This window comes from Salmo salar, chromosome ssa09 (genome assembly GCF_905237065.1).
Source record: "Salmo salar chromosome ssa09, Ssal_v3.1, whole genome shotgun sequence".
In the NCBI taxonomy this organism is placed as follows: Eukaryota; Metazoa; Chordata; class Actinopteri; order Salmoniformes; family Salmonidae; genus Salmo; species Salmo salar.
The window spans coordinates 19456359-19474382 of NC_059450.1; the positions used below are offsets into that span (position 1 = coordinate 19456359).

General features: G+C 42.7%; 2 protein-coding genes across 5 annotated transcripts; both read left to right on the forward strand.

The window, feature by feature from the left end:
- Positions 1–2320: 2320 nt before the first annotated feature.
- Positions 2321–6447, forward strand: LOC106610845 (actin, alpha cardiac muscle). The gene is made up of 9 exons (XM_014210475.1): positions 2321–2447; positions 3999–4149; positions 4339–4467; positions 4601–4711; positions 4826–4910; positions 5299–5460; positions 5605–5796; positions 5908–6089; positions 6218–6447. The coding sequence occupies exons 2-9, from the start codon at positions 4021–4023 to the stop codon at positions 6359–6361; spliced, it is 1134 nt and encodes a 377-aa protein (XP_014065950.1). The 5' UTR covers positions 2321–2447; positions 3999–4020; the 3' UTR covers positions 6362–6447.
- A 610-nt stretch (positions 6448–7057) lies between these two features.
- Positions 7058–15479, forward strand: LOC106610844 (rho GTPase-activating protein 11A). Of its 4 annotated transcripts, none has more exons than XM_014210473.2 (12): positions 7058–7826; positions 9878–9945; positions 10098–10194; positions 10309–10565; positions 10668–10828; positions 10940–11077; positions 11241–11315; positions 11735–11902; positions 12000–12138; positions 12330–12438; positions 13247–13367; positions 13522–15479. In XM_014210473.2, exons 1-12 carry the CDS (start codon positions 7695–7697, stop codon positions 15066–15068), a joined length of 3012 nt encoding a protein of 1003 aa, XP_014065948.1. In that variant the 5' UTR covers positions 7058–7694; the 3' UTR covers positions 15069–15479. The 4 variants fall into 4 exon arrangements, with proteins under 4 accessions (XP_014065948.1, XP_045579417.1, XP_014065949.1 ...); XM_014210472.2 differs by having other exon boundaries at positions 7059–7826; positions 10665–10828; XM_045723461.1 differs by lacking the exon at positions 11735–11902 and having other exon boundaries at positions 10665–10828.
- The last annotated feature ends 2545 nt before the right edge of the window (positions 15480–18024 follow it).

The following is an 18024-nucleotide window of genomic DNA, read 5'->3' on the forward strand; positions in this document are numbered from 1 at the left end:
AAAAAATGTAAAATACTGGATGATGGTGATGAGGAAGCAGAGTGGATAAGTAGGGAAAACAGACCAAGACTTTTACTACATGACAAATTAGGATAATAGTTCATAATAAAAAAACAAATATTCTGAATAAATTATTTTGGAATAGATATTCAATGGTATAGGCTATTGGTGTAAAAGGCTCTGGGTGTGATGAGAGAGTTCAAAGAGATGCCTGTGCTTAGAACAAGCTGTGTGACATTGAGTTGTGTGAGATTCTAAAAATGATCTCTCCAGTAACATCAGTGATCAATGCTGGTTTGGTCATTGGATGGCAAAAGAACATAATTGGACTGCAATGGAATCCTAACCCATAGCATCCAGCACCTATCTGTCTGTGGAGAAATAGTGACAAAGTAACACCTATAAATAGGCAGGCCCAACATCCAGTGGGACAGCCTAGAGGACAAAAATGCTCTCATATAATCCAGCCATGGATATAATCTAACTCCAAAGATAACCATCCGCCACAGTGTCCCCCTGTCTGACCCGCCTAAAGGCTGTTGAAGGGGGTGGGACGAATAAGGATCTCAGTTTGCTAACTCAACATGACGGGACCCCACTGGATTGACACCTGTTACACACCATGACCCTAAAAGGAGAGAGCTGAGCCAATCAGGGCTCAGCATAGCAGACGGAGGCCAGTCAGACAGCCAGCTCGGAGGAAGGACAGGACTGTCATTACCCTCAGCTGTTCACCATGTTTAGGGGCTCAGCCCACATACCAGCAGCAGCCTGGTCCACTGACATATACAGTGTTCTACTGACTGGTGGACTAAAGCCTGTCTCATTCATCTCCTTAAGAAGGCCCACATATCTGTTTTTGCCACCATGCAAACAAGGAAGGCCCTCATATTGCCATGGTATAAGTGTCTCATACCAGTCAGTGGATTTTATATCATGTGTCTCCTCCCTCAGACACCCACTGACTACTCCACCCACATCAAATGTGTGTCAATAAAAACGCTGTGACACATCTGCTCAATATTTTTAGAGATAATTGTATTAAGTTCAATTTCAGTAAATGTCAGAATTGCTTTTCAGTTTTCTCACAAACTCTGTCCTTAAAACAACAGCACCGTAAATCTACATTTACAATGACCAATGCAGCTTTTTGTGTGATCTCAAAAATAATGATTGATCAGAATTCTTTGAAAATTCTAATGTAATTTCAAAATGAACTGGCTATAATTGAACTATCTTTATCGTTGTGTAAAAAAGCTAACCTACAGTGTACAAAACATGAAGAAAACCTGACCAGGTGAATCCAGGTGAAAGCTGTGACACCTTAATGATGTCACTTCTTAAATCCACTTAAATCAGTGTAGATGAAGGGGAGGAGACAGGTTAAAGAAGGATTTTTAACCTTGAGACAATTGAGACATGGATTGTGTATTATTATTTGACCCTGCTGGTCATCTATGAACATTTGAACATCTTGGCCATGTGCTGTTATAATCTCCACCCGGCACAACCAGAAGAGGACTGGCCACCCCTCATAGCCTGGTTCCTCTCTAGGTTTCTTCCTAGTTTCTGGCCTTTCTAGGGAGTTTTTCCTAGCCACCGTGCTTCTACACCTGCATTGCTTGCTGTTTGGGGTTTTAGGCTGGGTTTCTGTGCAGCACTTTGTGACATTAGCTGATGTAAGAAGGGCTTTATAAATAAATTTGATTTGTATGTGTGCCATTCAGAGAATGAATGGGAAAGACAAAAGATTGCCTTTGAACGGGGTATGGTAGTAGGTGCCAGGCGCACCGGTTTGAGTGTGTCCAGAACTGCAACGCTGCTGGGTTTTTCACACTCAACAGTTTCCTGTGTGTATCAAGAATGGTCCACCACACAAAGGACATCCAGCCAACTTGACACAACTGTGGGAAGCATCGGAATCAACATGGGCCAGCATCCCTGTGGAACGCTTTCAACACCTTGTAGAGTCCATGCCCTGACGAACTGAGTCTGTTCTGAGGGCTAAAGGGGATGCAACTCAATATTAGGAAGGTGCTCCTAATGTTTTGTCCACTCAGTGTATATGAAGCATTTTAATGAAGAAGACAATTTAAACTGACCTAACAACATGGCCTGACATTAAGAATAACATTATAACACCCAGACATATTTTCTTTAGAACATTCCCTTTTTTCTAGAACAATCCCTTTTCACTTCTCTCATTTTATTTCTAAAGCAGATCAGTCTGGCATTGTTCAGGAAGAATCTCATCATTCTGAGGAGTCTCATCCCACCTGCTCACATACATTTACTTCTAATGTTGTTTTCTTTTTTCTAGCAGCTCTTATTTGGACTTATGTGAACTCCAGGCTCCGCCCCTGATCCCCAGACCCGCTCTTATTTAAGGGGTCCTCTCACTCTCGCCCTTTGTCCCAGTGGAAGCATCAGTCTTGCAATACAACTTGGTGAGTGCATATTACTTGCATATTATTACTACTTATTTCTATGGAAAACATCCGACTTTGTCAGGACTGGGAGTTCACTTTTTGGTTATTTGAGTACATCTTGACCTGGCACTGACCAGACAGAGCTGGTCTCTGACATTGGATGTAGTGTTTTACCAGGATGAATTCTTTGTAGCTTTATTGAGGGATGAACTAGAAGTACACTTTAAACTGAAGTCACTGCTTATTGGAATGAATTGATGGTATCGCTCCAAAATAATAAGCAACATTCAGCTATTCAGAGATTTGTGAATGATAGATTACTTATCATGAGCTGATTGTGAGGAGGGTGCAGGTAATTATTGTGTAATAACTTAGTAAACAGTTACCGGTACACTGATCAATGCTGGTTTGGTCAGGTACATCTAAAAGTGTCTAATAAAGGAAGCCATTATAGGGAGATGGGGTAAGGAACCATGCTGTAAACAGAGGTGTTACAATGTGCCGACAGCTGCTCTCTGGGTTGGCTCCAACTCTCCCATGCCTGAAATAGCTCCAGATAGGTGTCCATGGAGGTCAATGTGGCACAATGTGTAAGCTGTGTTTGTAGTAGCCAGGGTGTGGAGCTTAAAATAGATAGCTTGTCTTGCCTGCTGTTGCCAATGATATGGCCCTTTTTGGAGCTACCTCTATGGCCCTAAAATGTCCTAGGAACCATCATGACAGCTGAGATACAGTATTGGTAGGGGCACAACTTTCACTGGGGACGGGGGGGACATGCCCCCCCCCCCATTCTGAAATTGCATTTTTGCCCCCCCAGTTGTATCATTGGAATGTGATACAAAACAAACGCATCTCTGTGCTTTAGGACCATGCGGACGCCTCCGAACGGTCGGGTAGGCTGTTTGCAGTGTTCATCCGACTAAAAAGATTTATTATAATTATAATTATGTCCTCCCCACTTCAAAAACCAAAGTTGCGCCCATGAGTATCAGTAACTTCACAACAAGCTTGGATATATATATATTTTTTAAAGCATACATTGGTTAGGATTCTATAGATAGCTGCTATTTTAAATACAAGGAATTGATAACATTTTCAAAATACATTTTAGTCATTTATCAGACGTTCTTCTTCCAGAGCGACTTACAGGAGCAATTAGGGTTAAGTGCCTTGCTCAAGGGCAAATTTAAAGATTTTTCACCTAGTCGGCTCAGGGATTCGAACCAGCCCAATGCTTATAACCTCTACGCTACCTGCCACCAAAATAGTTATAAGACAAGTTGTAAAAATTGCACTGCAGTAGTAAAATAAATACAACTATATTAACCATTGTATGAAAGAGAGAGCAGTATATTATCTTCCAAAAGACACAAAAATGCAGGATATTGAAAAACCTGGATTTGCATGGAGACATTTTCCATGTCAGTACAGTAATAAATTGTCTGTGGTTGTGAACAAAAAACAATTAGGAAAGGCCTGCTTGAAATGCAATCAATGGTTTGGGAGGGGAGGGGGTTACAGCTGTTTCCACCACTCATTCTCAACCCTATATCTCTCTGTCACCCACAGACCATACCAGTAAAGCCTAACCATGTGTGACGACGACGAGACTACTGCCCTTGTGTGTGACAATGGCTCTGGCTTGGTCAAGGCTGGATTTGCCGGAGATGACGCTCCCCGTGCTGTCTTCCCTTCCATTGTGGGAAGGCCCCGCCACCAGGTATTGTACTTAGGAAAAACTACCACGACGTAACTGGGGCTGGTATAGATTGTGTCATTGTACAGACACAGATTTCTAGGGGAGGGGTGTCAAACTGTGTCAAAAAGAGTGCAGTATGTTGCTGTGCCATCTGTCATGTAGGCTCTGATGATTATAGTGTAATTCCTAAGCTCTCTTTCTCTTCTCCAGGGTGTGATGGTGGGTATGGGTCAGAAGGACAGCTACGTAGGTGATGAGGCTCAGAGCAAGAGGGGTATCCTGACTCTGAAGTACCCCATCGAGCATGGTATCATCACTAACTGGGACGATATGGAGAAGGTGGGTCCTAGATTACAACATCTTGCACTGACGTCAGAGTCTTGGTATTTATTTTGGCACAAGACTAGTATTAAATATATGCAGCATAACAATATAATAAACAGAGAACTTCAACTCTCTTATATTCTTGCAGATCTGGCACCACACCTTCTACAATGAGCTGCGTGTTGCCCCTGAGGAGCACCCCACTCTGTTGACAGAGGCTCCCCTGAACCCCAAGGCCAACCGAGAGAAGATGACCCAGGTACTTGTAACTCCTTTATTCCCCCAATTCAAATCCAGGTTATCTGTTAGAAGCAATGCTATGGTTAACCGTCAAGCAAACTTCAGAAATATCTCCCTTATTCTTGTGTTATAGATCATGTTTGAGACCTTCAACGTTCCCGCTATGTATGTGGCCATCCAGGCTGTCCTGTCCTTGTACGCCTCCGGTCGTACCACAGGTCAGTATTCCAGGACACTGCCTCTTTTATGTGCCAATATCAACCATGGGTAGTTGCTATATTACTGATACAATATGTAGTTTGCTGTCACACATTAGTGGTCAATATGACAACAGGAGACAACTCAAATCAAGTTGATGCACGTTACAATATGTTGAATAAGTGTGCTGTTTAGTTGTCAGAGACAGCTAGATGAATTGTGCCCTGGTTGTCGAGGACGTGTTAAACCCTGTTTAGAAGGGTATGTGGCACACCTACCATTGATGTCAGCGGCATTGTTAGTTTATGATGTGACAAATGCTTGGAATGATTCCCATATGACAGCCGGCCATTCCTCTGTCAGTCATGTCTGTCTGACTCACTAATGTGCCTTGTCTGCTCCCTATAGGCATTGTGCTGGACTCTGGTGATGGTGTGACCCACAACGTCCCCATCTATGAGGGTTATGCTCTTCCACATGCCATCATGCGTCTGGATCTGGCTGGTCGCGATCTGACTGACTACCTGATGAAGATCCTGACAGAGCGTGGCTACTCTTTCGTGACCACTGGTAAGGATGTGTAGGAGAGCTAACTGTCAACGTGGTTATGCCTCATTTTTTAGATTATTGTAATTTCTGTGTGATTACAGCAATCTCTTGCTGTGCAGTTGTGTGAAAGTTCTTCATCCCATCCTTGAAACTTGCCCCCCTTAGCTGAGCGTGAGATTGTGCGTGACATCAAGGAGAAGCTGTGCTATGTCGCCCTGGATTTCGAGAATGAGATGGCCACCGCTGCCTCCTCCTCCTCCCTGGAGAAGAGCTACGAGCTTCCCGACGGTCAGGTCATTACCATTGGTAATGAGCGTTTCCGTTGCCCAGAGACCCTCTTCCAGCCTTCCTTCATTGGTGAGGCATGCTTATGTATTATACGTTATGGTTGCATTACAAAATGCTATTACAACAACAAAATTGTGTGTTCTGTGTCAATTACTGGACGTCTGTAATATCTTCTATCAGGTATGGAGTCCGCTGGTATCCATGAGACCGCCTACAACAGCATCATGAAGTGTGACATTGACATTCGTAAGGACCTGTATGCCAACAATGTGCTGTCTGGTGGTACCACCATGTACCCTGGTATTGCTGACCGTATGCAGAAGGAGATCACAGCGCTGGCCCCCAGCACCATGAAGATCAAGGTGAGGGACAATCCTACCATATTAACCTTCTGGATGTCAACTATCAAGTTAATTGAAATGTTCAGGTATGCATATGCAGTGAGTCTATGTGAAACTAAGCAATTTTCTGTACTATGTTCATCTTCTAGATCATTGCTCCGCCTGAGCGTAAATACTCCGTCTGGATTGGTGGCTCCATCCTGGCTTCCCTATCCACCTTCCAGGCCATGTGGATCAGCAAGCAGGAGTACGATGAGGCAGGCCCCTCCATTGTTCACAGGAAGTGCTTCTAAACAGTCTACCCTCTTCACCCATACATTTGTAATGTGTCATTTACTGTATATACATGCTGTAATAAAATTAGATCCTTGTAACAATACATTTGTTTTGACTCTTTTCTGCATTGTAGGGTGGCAGGTAGCCTAGCGGGAGAGTGTTGGGCCAGTAATTGAAAGGTTGCTGGATCGAATCCCTGAGCCAACTAGGTGAAAAATCTGTCAATATTCCCTTGAGCAAGGCACTTAACCTTCATAAATTGATCAAGAGTATCTGCTAAATGACTAAAATGTAATTATGATAGAGGCCTATTAAGATGCCATATACCAACTTGTAGATCTATCTTTTATTCAAATGTAAAAGCACATAGAAGTATTTAATTTAAAACGTGAATATAACATTTTTACAGTATTGTTGGTATTCATATTTTACTTGCCATGAGATCATATTAGATATGTCCACATATTTCTGGCCCAGTTTCTAAACTTCACAGTAGCCTATCTTGAGTCTAGCAATCAAGCTGTTGCCAGTTTTTTTTTATTGCATAATTTGGACAATCTACATATTTAACAATTTAGGGATATTCAATGCACAGTCTGAGACTGGTACAGGTACAGTAGCTGCTCAACGGGCACTTATAAAGGCATCTGCATTTCCTTTGTGTGGGTCTTGATATTTGAACCCCTTCTAGCCAATCAGAGCGCAATATGTAGAAGCGCTGCCGTTTGAAAGATAAGAAAAAATATTTTAGGGAAGCGTAGTCTGCAAGCAATGTAGCTAGCTAGGGCAATTAAGATTAGATGAAAACAATAGAATAGTCATATCGTTTTCGACACATGTATTCAAGTAAATACTAGAATATAGATTTAGGCATACTGTACTATAAATTAGCTAGTACCGCTAGCTATGAGAATCGTTATTGAGCTAGCTAACTTTCTAACGTTAGCTACAGCCGGCTAGCTAACTGTTAACAGTAGCGAACGTGGGCTTGCGACACAATAATGATAGCGCCAAACAGGGTCGATTCTGCTGGGACTGGATAGTTGGCACAGCGGTTGTTTTTATTTGATGGTCGACCTTTTATTTGATGGTCGACCTAGCTAGTTGCACGTTGTGTCGAAGGATTTGGTTTGTCAAATTAACGTTAGATGGATTGTTGTGAATGAGAAGAAGCGCGTACGCAAAGAGTTGTTGCTGATTGAAAGGAAGTGCGGACGTGGGATAGTTAGCTAGCCACTTATCTAGCTGTTATGCTAACGTTAGAGAAGGATACGCATAGATGATCTGCTAGTTGGCAGCTGTGTTGAACATTTTAAGAAGGCACAGTGGAAGTTATTGTTAAAGTGAAAGATGAAGTTCATTGAAAGAAATGTGATGCGTCTGGCTGTTGTGCAACACCTTCGTGCTACTTATGGGATAAAGACGAAGAATTGGAACAAAAACAAATCTCACACCAACTGCAAGTTGACAGTTAGCCATTCGGTAAGTCTGTCTTGTTTAGTTTGCAAGCTAGATACACACTTGAAACGTGCACAATTTTAGACAGAAGTGTCAAACTTTGGTTGTAAAACTGCCTGAATTAGTCAGCTGGATAAGTTCCTCGTTTGTGAACCATCCTGCCTGACTAATTTGCATCATTCGGTGCACTTTCACCAAAGTAGCCGTCATGACTCACAGTTCCATTACATGACACAAGTCATTGTATGAAGGCGTCATCTGTAGTTAGTAGTTTTTTGCTACAATCCCCGACGCTCGGGTTGAACATTAACATGCTTCGCTTGCGGTACGGTTTTGGAAGAAAAATTACCTTTCATATCAGATATATATTGATAGACACCTTGTTAGTGTTCCCACACATCCATATATCCATGTTACATTGCAAGTTTATAGAAAACAAGATGCAACCACCTGTGTTAATGAGCTATCTGGCATCCCCTGAACATCTGTGTAAGCGTAACGTTACAGTAACTCGGGGAGTGAAACAGAAGTGTAGTTTTGTTGGAGGCACCCATAACTGTGTGTATCTGTTCAAAACTGCTACAGTACAGTAAGTGTATCTTTTTAATTTTAAAGATTATTCCAAGCTGATCAAAGATAACGGCCATATGTTTCGAAAGCCATGTTGCTAGTGATTTATTATTGACTCTAAAAGTTACAACACATCGTTCGGATTGTTGTTCATGTGAGGCAGTCGTGGGCGAGGCTAATGATGGCTGAGAACTGTAGGAAGAAGGCAGAATTCTGCCTAGAATTGTCAAGAGTTAACTTTCACCCAGACCCATTTGTTAAGCCTATCATTGTAATTCACTTTCATTGTTGGATTAATGTCAGTCTGTTTGCTAGCCCAAGATGTACTCTTACTGAGTGTAATGTTACCGTTACTCCGTATTAAGGTCCAAGGACCTGATGTTATGTTCAGAGGTAGACTGACTCTGGCAGCCAAATACTCAATCTAAACGTGAATTGAATAAATGTTGTATTCGGCGCACGTGACAAACTTAGATTGGATTTGATTCTCAGTGTGATAGTTTTCTAGAAACACAAAGCACTTTACTTTCATATCATGGCTGCGTGCGAACACCAACCTTATAAAGGTGTCTATCAATTTAACCTTTTGGAAAATTATTTCTCTCTGATATGAACGATAAGGTCCTTATGCTTCCAAAACCGTACCGCAAGCGATGCATCTGTATGTTCAACCCGAGCGTCAGGGATCTTTAAAAAAGGACCCCGTAAAGAATGTCTTTGTCCAATGACTCTTATGTGTAATGTAATGGAACTACATGTCGTGATCAATGGCTAGTCTCTCAGCCAGAACTGAGTTGGAGGTTCACTCCCCAACAAGTAATGGTGTTAAGGGGTTGACAAGCCATAGCTATCTAAGATGTATGTATTTAGCTAGCTAAGTGAATTGTTCCTTATCTTAAATGTGAGTCAAAAAAATGACAATAGAAGACACATTTGGGTCAGTCTGCCCTGTTATGACAAATTCCTAAAGAGGCATACATAATAGCAGACTGTTTTATTGAGCTTGGTGATGAGAGAGTAGCGCAAGGAATGCTTGCCTTTGGCAGGTAGACTAATTTGATTTAAGGCAATTGGTTTTGTCCATTTAACTCATACATTCTTTCAAATGTACTGGCAGGAAATCTATTAAATAAATGGCACAGGGCTGTAGTAGGCTATAGGCTGTTGTTTTTCAAAAGCACATTTAAGCACTTGTTTTCTAGTCTCTCCCTCTAAAATACTTAAGAGAACTGTTTGGCACTTGGCAGGCACAACATACAGCTAGCCTGTATTTGATCAGGTGATGAGTTATAAACTACCGCCTTGGGCAATGGAATGCGTAACCGTTCTAAACCAGTTGTCATTGCCTTCTGCAGAGTAAGGACGATTCACATGTAAAGACTTGAGTTCCCTTTCTCAGACATTTCTGTGGTTTGATTGATGGGGTACCAAATTGAAGTTTATTAGTGAGTTAGGCCTATATAGGAGGATTAAACCAGTGGAAGTAATGACGTCTCTTTTTCCAGGTGAAAGTATTTGGTGTACCGCTGGAGAGCCTTCCGCAGTACAATGTGGAGAATGGCAGTGTACCATGGTAAGATAAACACCTGTCTTAGCTAGAACTTCTACTTCTTTTTAACTTCTACTTCTTTTTAACTCAATATTTTGTTGTCCTCTATTTGTGTGTATTAGTCCAATTATTTGTCCTTTTCAAGGTCTGTTTCTCCCATCCCCTTGCTTTCCCAGCTTTCTCATGGATGCGTGCACAAGTCTGCTGGAGCATGTGGATACAGAGGGTTTGTTCAGAAAGTCTGGTTCCATTGTCCGCCTGAAAGCACTCAGGGTGAGTGATGGCTGGAGGTTGACCCTGCTGCAGTTGACCTTGATATGAATAGTGAGGCCCTGGCTGCTAGGATAGTTAAACACAGGGCATCATTGTTTGTTTTTGTCTGGGTAGGCGAAGTTGGATAAGGGTGAGGAGTGCCTGTCCACTGCCCTGCCGTGTGATGTTGCTGGCCTGGTTAAGCAGTTCTTCAGGGAGCTACCAGATCCTGTTCTGCCCACAGAACTGCATGATGCCTTCCTCAAGGCCCAGCAGCTGCCCACAGAGGAGGAGAGGACCTCTGCCACCCTGCTGCTGTCCTGTGTACTGCCTGACAGAAACATGAGCATCCTACATTACTTCTTCACCTTCCTCCACAAAGTCTCTCAGAGGTACAATTTCACAAGTTTGTCTCGTAATTAAATAATATATCTGGACCATTTTGGACTTGGGCAATCATTCTTTCCCACCCTGGTTTTGCTTTGTCTCAGAAGTGGTGTGAATAAGATGGACAGCAGTAACCTGTCTGTGATCCTGGCTCCCAACCTCCTGCACGCTGGAGACGGGGCAGACAAGATGAACGCCAGCACAGAGAAACGCCTCAAGCAACAGGCAGCCGTGGTCCACTGCCTTATAGAACGCGCTCTGGATTTTGGTAACAGTTCAAGCTTTGTTATTGTAGTATCATTAATCAACTGGGGATTAAATGTGATAGTTAAAAGTAAATGTCTATAGCTCACAGTTTCTAAATGTGTCTCTGTGGTAGGTGTGGTACCTCAGTTCATCATGGAGAAGATTCCAGCCCTGCTGGGCTGCGAGGCTGTTCTCTCCCCTACTCTAGATGGATTAGAGGAGTTAGACACAAACTCTGGGACCAAGAGGAGACACAGGCGCAGTTTAGGAGGTCAGATACACTGGAAAAACTGGGCACGACATTACCTGATGTAGAATACATTTATTCTGTGTAGCATTTGGTCATTGAAATTATCCAGTGCTGTAGGCTTATCGCTTTCTCAGTAAAGCTCTATTGAATTTCAAAATCTGGAATGTTTTGTCTCGCATTTCAGATATGGTCAATGGAGCTCGGAATAAGTTAAAAACAAATAGAACACCCACAAATACTCCCCAGTCAGACGGATATGGTAGGTATTTATTCAGGTTAGGTCACGCCTCCTGCCGTCAAATGAGAGCATACCCCCGTAGCTCTAACACATTCATCTCATCCGGTTTACAACAAGGAATCAGCTGCTTGACTTTCACAGAAATGAAGAAACTCTTAATTTCAATTTGATCGCAGGTTGTTTTCATTTGCTCATATGTAGTGAATGAGTAGCAACGCTGTCTTGTTAGCATTTGTTCCCTATTATTACGTTAAATGATTTGATGCTTGCCCAAATTGTCTTGCCTACTCTTTGCCTGTGTGCTTGTCCATTGGCTTTAATATTCTCCATCAATGCAAATCCAGAATCCTCGCAAATGATTTCAGTTGACTCTGTTCTGAATAATTTTCATTGGGAAAGTTGGGGAACATAAACCTAAATTCACTCATGATTTTTCCCAGTTTTTTCTTCAACTCCCGTGATAATTACTCCCAACTCCAAGAGAAAACTTCCTTTGGAATCTGGTCAAAGTTATGGCTCCAGCAAGAAACGGAGATCCATCAAAAAGAACCTTGTTTTAGAGTTACTACCTAATGCTCTGTTTGGTGGAAGCTCTACTCCTGTACCAGGTAACACGGCCCTATATAATCAAAATGGGTGACGTAAAAAAATAAGAAGACTAAAAAGAGGGTGTGCTGAGTGTTCCCCTTCGTTCCTGTTGTTCAGGATACATGGACCCCGGTGCTTCAGAATCCCTGAACTCCTCCCAGAATGCATTGTCCTCAATTGGGAGGTCCAGCAGGCAGTGTGCCAGCTCTGCAAGGAGAAAGAGCAAACGACTGAGTCACCGGCATGTTGTCAACAGGTACATGCATGCATGTGGTTTATCAAAGGCTATTTCCCAATCTTATGTGGTAATGACAATGCATCTTGTTCCTGTATTCAAGTTGATAACAATCTGAAACGCACTAACCTTCTTGAATATTTGTATGTATAATATGTCTAACTTGACAATGGTTGAAACGGTATGCTCACATGTTCTTGTCTGTTTTTCAGAGTGGAGTCAGGGAAAGCTGGTTGCTTCTCTCCCAAGGTCACCAAGAAAGAAAACGTTTGTAAGTCCCTGCGCCTGCGCTTCAGCCTGGGCAAGAGCAGCAGAGACCCTGTAAGTTCAGATACCCATGTATGACCTCACACTGATTATCTGGTCCTCAAATTGGAGGGAAAGACTGCTCTCAATCCCAACCTTGATGACCCCCTATTGACCTTAACTGTACTAATCAAATATAAATAATGAACCGTTATGCATTAGGGTGCAATTGTAAGGTACAATTTAGCACGGAAGCACTTATCTAATATTTTTAGGTTGTATTTTTAGCTTTAATCTTTGGATTAACTACTTACATTTTGTCTGGCGATTTATGGCAGTTTTAGCGTATTCATGTTTACTTTCAATAATGCATGATGGGTTAATAAATTGAACGGAGCCCATTTTAAGAGATTATTATGAATTGTTCCTATAAGTCAAACATTTTTGTTTTCATGACGGGAATACCGTTATTTCTGCATGACTGTTCTGTAACATTTGATGGAATGTTTATACTGATTAACTAGTGAACCAAGATGTTCATACTCTCAATTCTAGGATATTAAATATTATTTTAGATTTGTGAAATCTTAACATTAAGACTTTTAAAACATTTAATATATTAACCAAATATTATATTTACATAAACGGAACTGTAACCTGGTTTAGGTACTACAGTAATTTTATAGTGCGTCATAATGATGTATATTTGCAATTTAATAAAACATTGACCAAAAAATTTCTTCAGAGTAACTTTTTACCATATTCCAAAGACCCTTAAATACCAATCCTTCAGTCATACATCTAAACAACGTTCTAGTGCACGGCTACATCTAGATTCTTCCATCCCAACAATGTCATTTCTCATTCCATGCTGGCGATTCAGAAAGAGGGTTCAGAGTCCATTGGTTGGCGACTTGCCACTCAAGAGAGCACCACCAGTTTTCGTTTCACCAAAGATGCCGAATTTAGCCCGACTGTATTGCAAAACAAGAGCTCGTCGAATGGTGAGTCCATATTTTAAAAACGAACATCATTCAAAATGTACTTTCATAATTAATGTGCTAAGAGTTAAAGTAATGCATGAACTGGATCAGTGTTTGTGTTATATGTTGTCCCTTGAGGGAAGCACTGTCTGCTACTGCCCACTGTACTCCACAGGCTCCAAGTTCTACAGTAAGTCAGAGGACAACCTGCTGACCCCCCAGTGTGACGACGGCAGTGCCCTCCGGACGTCCTGGAGCGGGGAGACCGCTGACGAGGGTCTTGTCTTGGGCGGGGGCTCCTTCACCGACACACCCATGAACATGTGCCTGAACAACAACTACTACTCTGAGCCTGCCATCGTGGTGGCCAAGCCCCCCATGGTGGCCAGCTTCCCCAAGAAGCTGTGCTGTGGCTCCAGCGCTGAGAGCCTGGAGAGTGAGGGCTCGTTCAGCCAGTCCCAGACCGGGCCCACCTTACTCAAGCTCAAAAGAGCCTTCACTGAGTCAGGCAGTGACCTGCAGGCAGTCCCGAGAGGCCACAGTGCCCCCTCAGGAGAGGATAAGGCATCACAGCCTGAGAACACTGAAACAGATTCAACTCCTTCTCAATCTTCAACACTCAAAGGTGCATCACCAAACAAAGAGAGTTCTAGCATGCCAACACCTCACAGGTGTCTGGCTGATGACCAGAACATCACATTTGGTCAGATCAAGTTTGTTCCTCTGTCTCTCTTGTCTATAGACAGCACCCTGTTTGAAGTGGGAGGGTGTGGCAGTCTGTCAGAGAAGGCCTGTGACCGGTCGCTTTGTGCTGGTGACAGCGGTGACAGATCTGTGGAGGAAGAGGCAGAGACTGTGGCTGACCAGGTGAACTGCAGTAGGCTGATCGATGCCCTGGACATCCAGAGCCCTGCTCACTTCACACGCAGTATGGCCGCTGGGGTCCAGACCACTCCATACAGAGCCTCAGGGCTGGAGTACTTTCAGGAGCTCAACACCCCTCTACCCCCCATGGGTACAGTATCTGTAATGGTAGATGATAATGTGGCTGTGGCATCCCCAGAGCCCAGTACCCATCCCCAGAGGCAGGAGCATCAGCAGGTGGAGCAGCCCTCCCCAAGCACCCTGGAGACCTGCAGGGTAAGGGTGGCAGACCACATCCAGCGCTTCAACAAGCTTGTCCTGTATTCACCTAAATCACAGGCCAAAGCAGTCAGATCCCCTCTCAAGTTCCAGCGTACCCCCGTGCGCCAGTCTGTCCGCAGGATCAACTCTCTGCTGGTGGACAGGAGGCCTGCGGTGGTTGGGAACACCTCCAGCCGAGCCCAGGACACCCCCACCCCTGTGGGAAAGGCTGTCAGCCTGGAGAGTGGCCTGTCTGCTGGGGCTCAGCTCCAGCCTTACCAGTGCCAGGCAGACAACCAGAGAGGCCTCACAAATGACAAGGGCCGCTCCACAAAAACCCGCCCTCCTCCGGTCCCACCCAAGAAGACAGCCAGCATCATCCGCAAGCCCAGGAATTGCGCTCTAGGCGACGTGACCAACAAGTTACAACCTAAGGCCAAAGGTGACACACCCATTAAGAACAGCCCAGGAGGTGAAGGTCAGAAGTCTGTGGTGCAGCAGGTGGCTGAGAAGGATGTGTGTTGCTACAGAGGCTCCCCCAGGAACCCCCTCAACGATTGCAGACTGCTGTCAGCCACCAAGCCCATAGACCTCTAGTCTGGGTGAACTGCTCCCTTTACTATGCAGGTCTCCCTATCTGGACATAGACAGTCACTGTATGACTCCAAAACATTCCCCTCTATGTTTTCAGGGTTTAATTTATTTTAATTTCTAGATGCTGTTCTCCATGAGCTGTGTTTGCGGTGACTGATCTGATGTATGGCACCTTTTTTTGCTCTATTGTTGGTAAAAGTGGAGTTTTGCAAATGCATATCAGTGTAATGAATTGAGTTTGTTTTGTAGTCTGTTCGACTAGTGTGAAAGCCAAATGTTCAAAGGTTGGGTGTATGGCTGGAAGTTTCTAGATTTTATATTTGCTTTTACATATCTTTTCATTGAGTTCGTCATTTGGTAAAGGTCTACATAGCAAACTATTTCCCCTAAAAAAAAATAAAAAAATAAAACATTTAATGTATTTTCTTTAAAAATATATATATTTTGCATTGGATTAAACCATATGAACCGATCAAGGCACCTTTTGGGCAGATATATTGATAAAACCTTTCAAGCGGTATTGATTCAATTCACCTCTGCAGTTACAGTCCTAGTATTTCCAATCTCTTCAGAAGTAGGGCATTACCATGTGAATTTTTGTTAAATAGAATAATAAGTCAACATTCAGAACACTTATTTTTAGTTTGGAATAATTCATAATACTGTGTGCATTTGTCTGCACAAATGCTGCAATAGGACATTTTATTATAATTTAGGGAAACAACACCTTGACATCACTACTGGTCCTTACAGCTTCGTTCCACAAGGGGGTGTACTATAGTCACTTGTTTGGGCAGCTGCAATGTAGCATGGGTACTGTATGTAATTTGTCACTACTCAGTGGCAAAACTTGACTATAGGACCTAGGACTTCAGACTGACAAAAAATCTTCCCATTTACGTTGTATCAAATCAAGAAAATAGCATCGCTTAATACGCCCGACATATCTTCTGTAGTCCGACTGGCATTGACACGTGTGACACACAGCATAAAATAATGCGACCAGAAAAACCAAGAAAACTGTTTACACAACCTGTGGTAGCCTAACACCACTATCACACCATCACCAATAGCGACAACAACAGTGTCACATCAAAGATGACAGGCTCGTGGTGCTGAAAAGACATCGACCTTAATACCTGTGCACATGGCGCTGAAGGAGAGACCGTTTTGGTCAAACACATAGACACGGCTGGTATGGTGACTGCAGTCACACACAGCATCAAATAATGTTAAAGAATATGCAGCCCATTTACTCCCCATGAAATCATAACCATACAATTGCATTGCAAATATATTTCTGTAACGTTCTTCCCACTAACCGGTGATCTAAAGTTTAAATGCAACAATGTTTTACGATCATTATTTTCAGAGAGATTGCTAACAGCAAGTGAGCTGCAACAACAAAAAATTGCCACTCACCAGGGGATGGTTTGTAAACTAAGTTTGAAAGTTTATCTTGAAATTAGCAACATCCACTTTGAAGTTGATAATAGCCACTGCAGCTGCTATTGCCGTTGTCACACTACTACAACACAAGCTAGCTAACACTGATCACATTTACATGCACACCAATATCCCATTATTATTCAGGATACTTAAGTATTTTGTTATTGAGTAGATGCATATAAACACCATACATATCGTGTTTACAATAACCGGAAAAGGCTTGTATCCAGGTTATGAGAAACCCAGATAAGATGCCTGGGATATGCTGATCTTAAAAGGGATTACATTTTACATTTTAGTCATTTAGCAGACGCTCTTATCCAGAGCGACTTACAGTAGTGAATGCATACATTTCATAAATGTTTTTCTCCGTACTGGAGACTGCCACGTAAACATCTTTTACTGTTTACTGTTTTTGTTTGCACAGGCTCAGTTTCGCATATCGTGGGTGTTGTGTGATGTTTTCATCTGATGTTCAAACAATCACTTCAAAAAGTAGGCTTACCTGTGCATTTCGATCCACTGTAATTCCTTAATTTATTTTGCAGATACTCTGTACTGGACTGTATAGCCTACTGGCTACTTTCACCCCTAGTTTAGACAAGTTTCTGCTTATAATTTCTGACATTTGGTAGGCCATATTATAATTTGACATTTGGGAGGCCATTTGTTTATCAGCTATAGTTGGATACATGTAGCTTCTCTTCTGTCATAACTTGTTGCCCCAGAAGACTAAATAAAGTAGTGCTCACCAGAATGTCTTACATTGGTAGAATGAATGCATTAGTAATCCATACTTAACAAAAATATAAATGCAACAGTTTCAACGATTTTACTGAGTTACAGTTCATAAATCCATTAGGCACTAATCTATGAATTTCACATGACTGGTCAGGGCCACAGCCATGGATGGGCCTGGCAGGGCATAGGCCTACCCACTTGAGAGCCAGGTCCAGCCAATCAGAGTGAGTCAGTGTCCATATTTTTGTTACTATTCCATTTAACCCAAATTAACTTAAATTAGCAATATTCTGTTTATTCGTGGTTACAGGGATACTTGTGAGCAGGATATCAAAGCTGCATGTAAACAGCTTATTCCAAATAAGACCTGTAAAGCCAATTCATGCATGATCCGAAAATGGGGTCGGTGGCTCCATGTGGAATGTGTGATGCAATTGCGGAGGCCTGCAGAGGCCAAATTGAATTCCGTACCGCATTGCGGGCGTGCCTCCCAAATTTTGTAACAATGCAGAGTGGTATATATATATATATATAACCATATATATATAAGTACCTCATAAAGCTCTGCATTTACATGATTGGTTGATGATAGGTGGGGGCAGGATGTCTTGTATAAACTTACTTCCTTCACAACAGCTCTGTGCTGCTCCGCGAAGCACAATAAGTATTAATTCCCTGTCTTCTGCAGAGGCCGTATCACCATAAATGCTGCACGGCCAATGCAGAAGTTGGATTGGCCATGCAGTGCCTTTAAGTGGGATATGAGCTA

Bases quoted from the DNA above. Each gene is read 5' to 3' on its own strand.
- LOC106610844 (XM_014210472.2), top strand. From the start codon at position 7,695: ATGAAGTTCATTGAAAGAAATGTGATGCGTCTGGCTGTTGTGCAACAC. The intron at 11,903-11,999 runs GTAACACGGCCC...CCTGTTGTTCAG, and splicing joins AAGCTCTACTCCTGTACCAG to GATACATGGACCCCGGTGCT. The intron at 12,439-13,246 runs GTAAGTTCAGAT...CTGGCGATTCAG, and splicing joins GCAAGAGCAGCAGAGACCCT to AAAGAGGGTTCAGAGTCCAT.
- LOC106610845 (XM_014210475.1), top strand. From the start codon at position 4,021: ATGTGTGACGACGACGAGACTACTGCCCTTGTGTGTGACAATGGCTCT. The intron at 4,150-4,338 runs GTATTGTACTTA...TCTCTTCTCCAG, and splicing joins TGGGAAGGCCCCGCCACCAG to GGTGTGATGGTGGGTATGGG. The intron at 4,468-4,600 runs GTGGGTCCTAGA...ATATTCTTGCAG, and splicing joins ACTGGGACGATATGGAGAAG to ATCTGGCACCACACCTTCTA.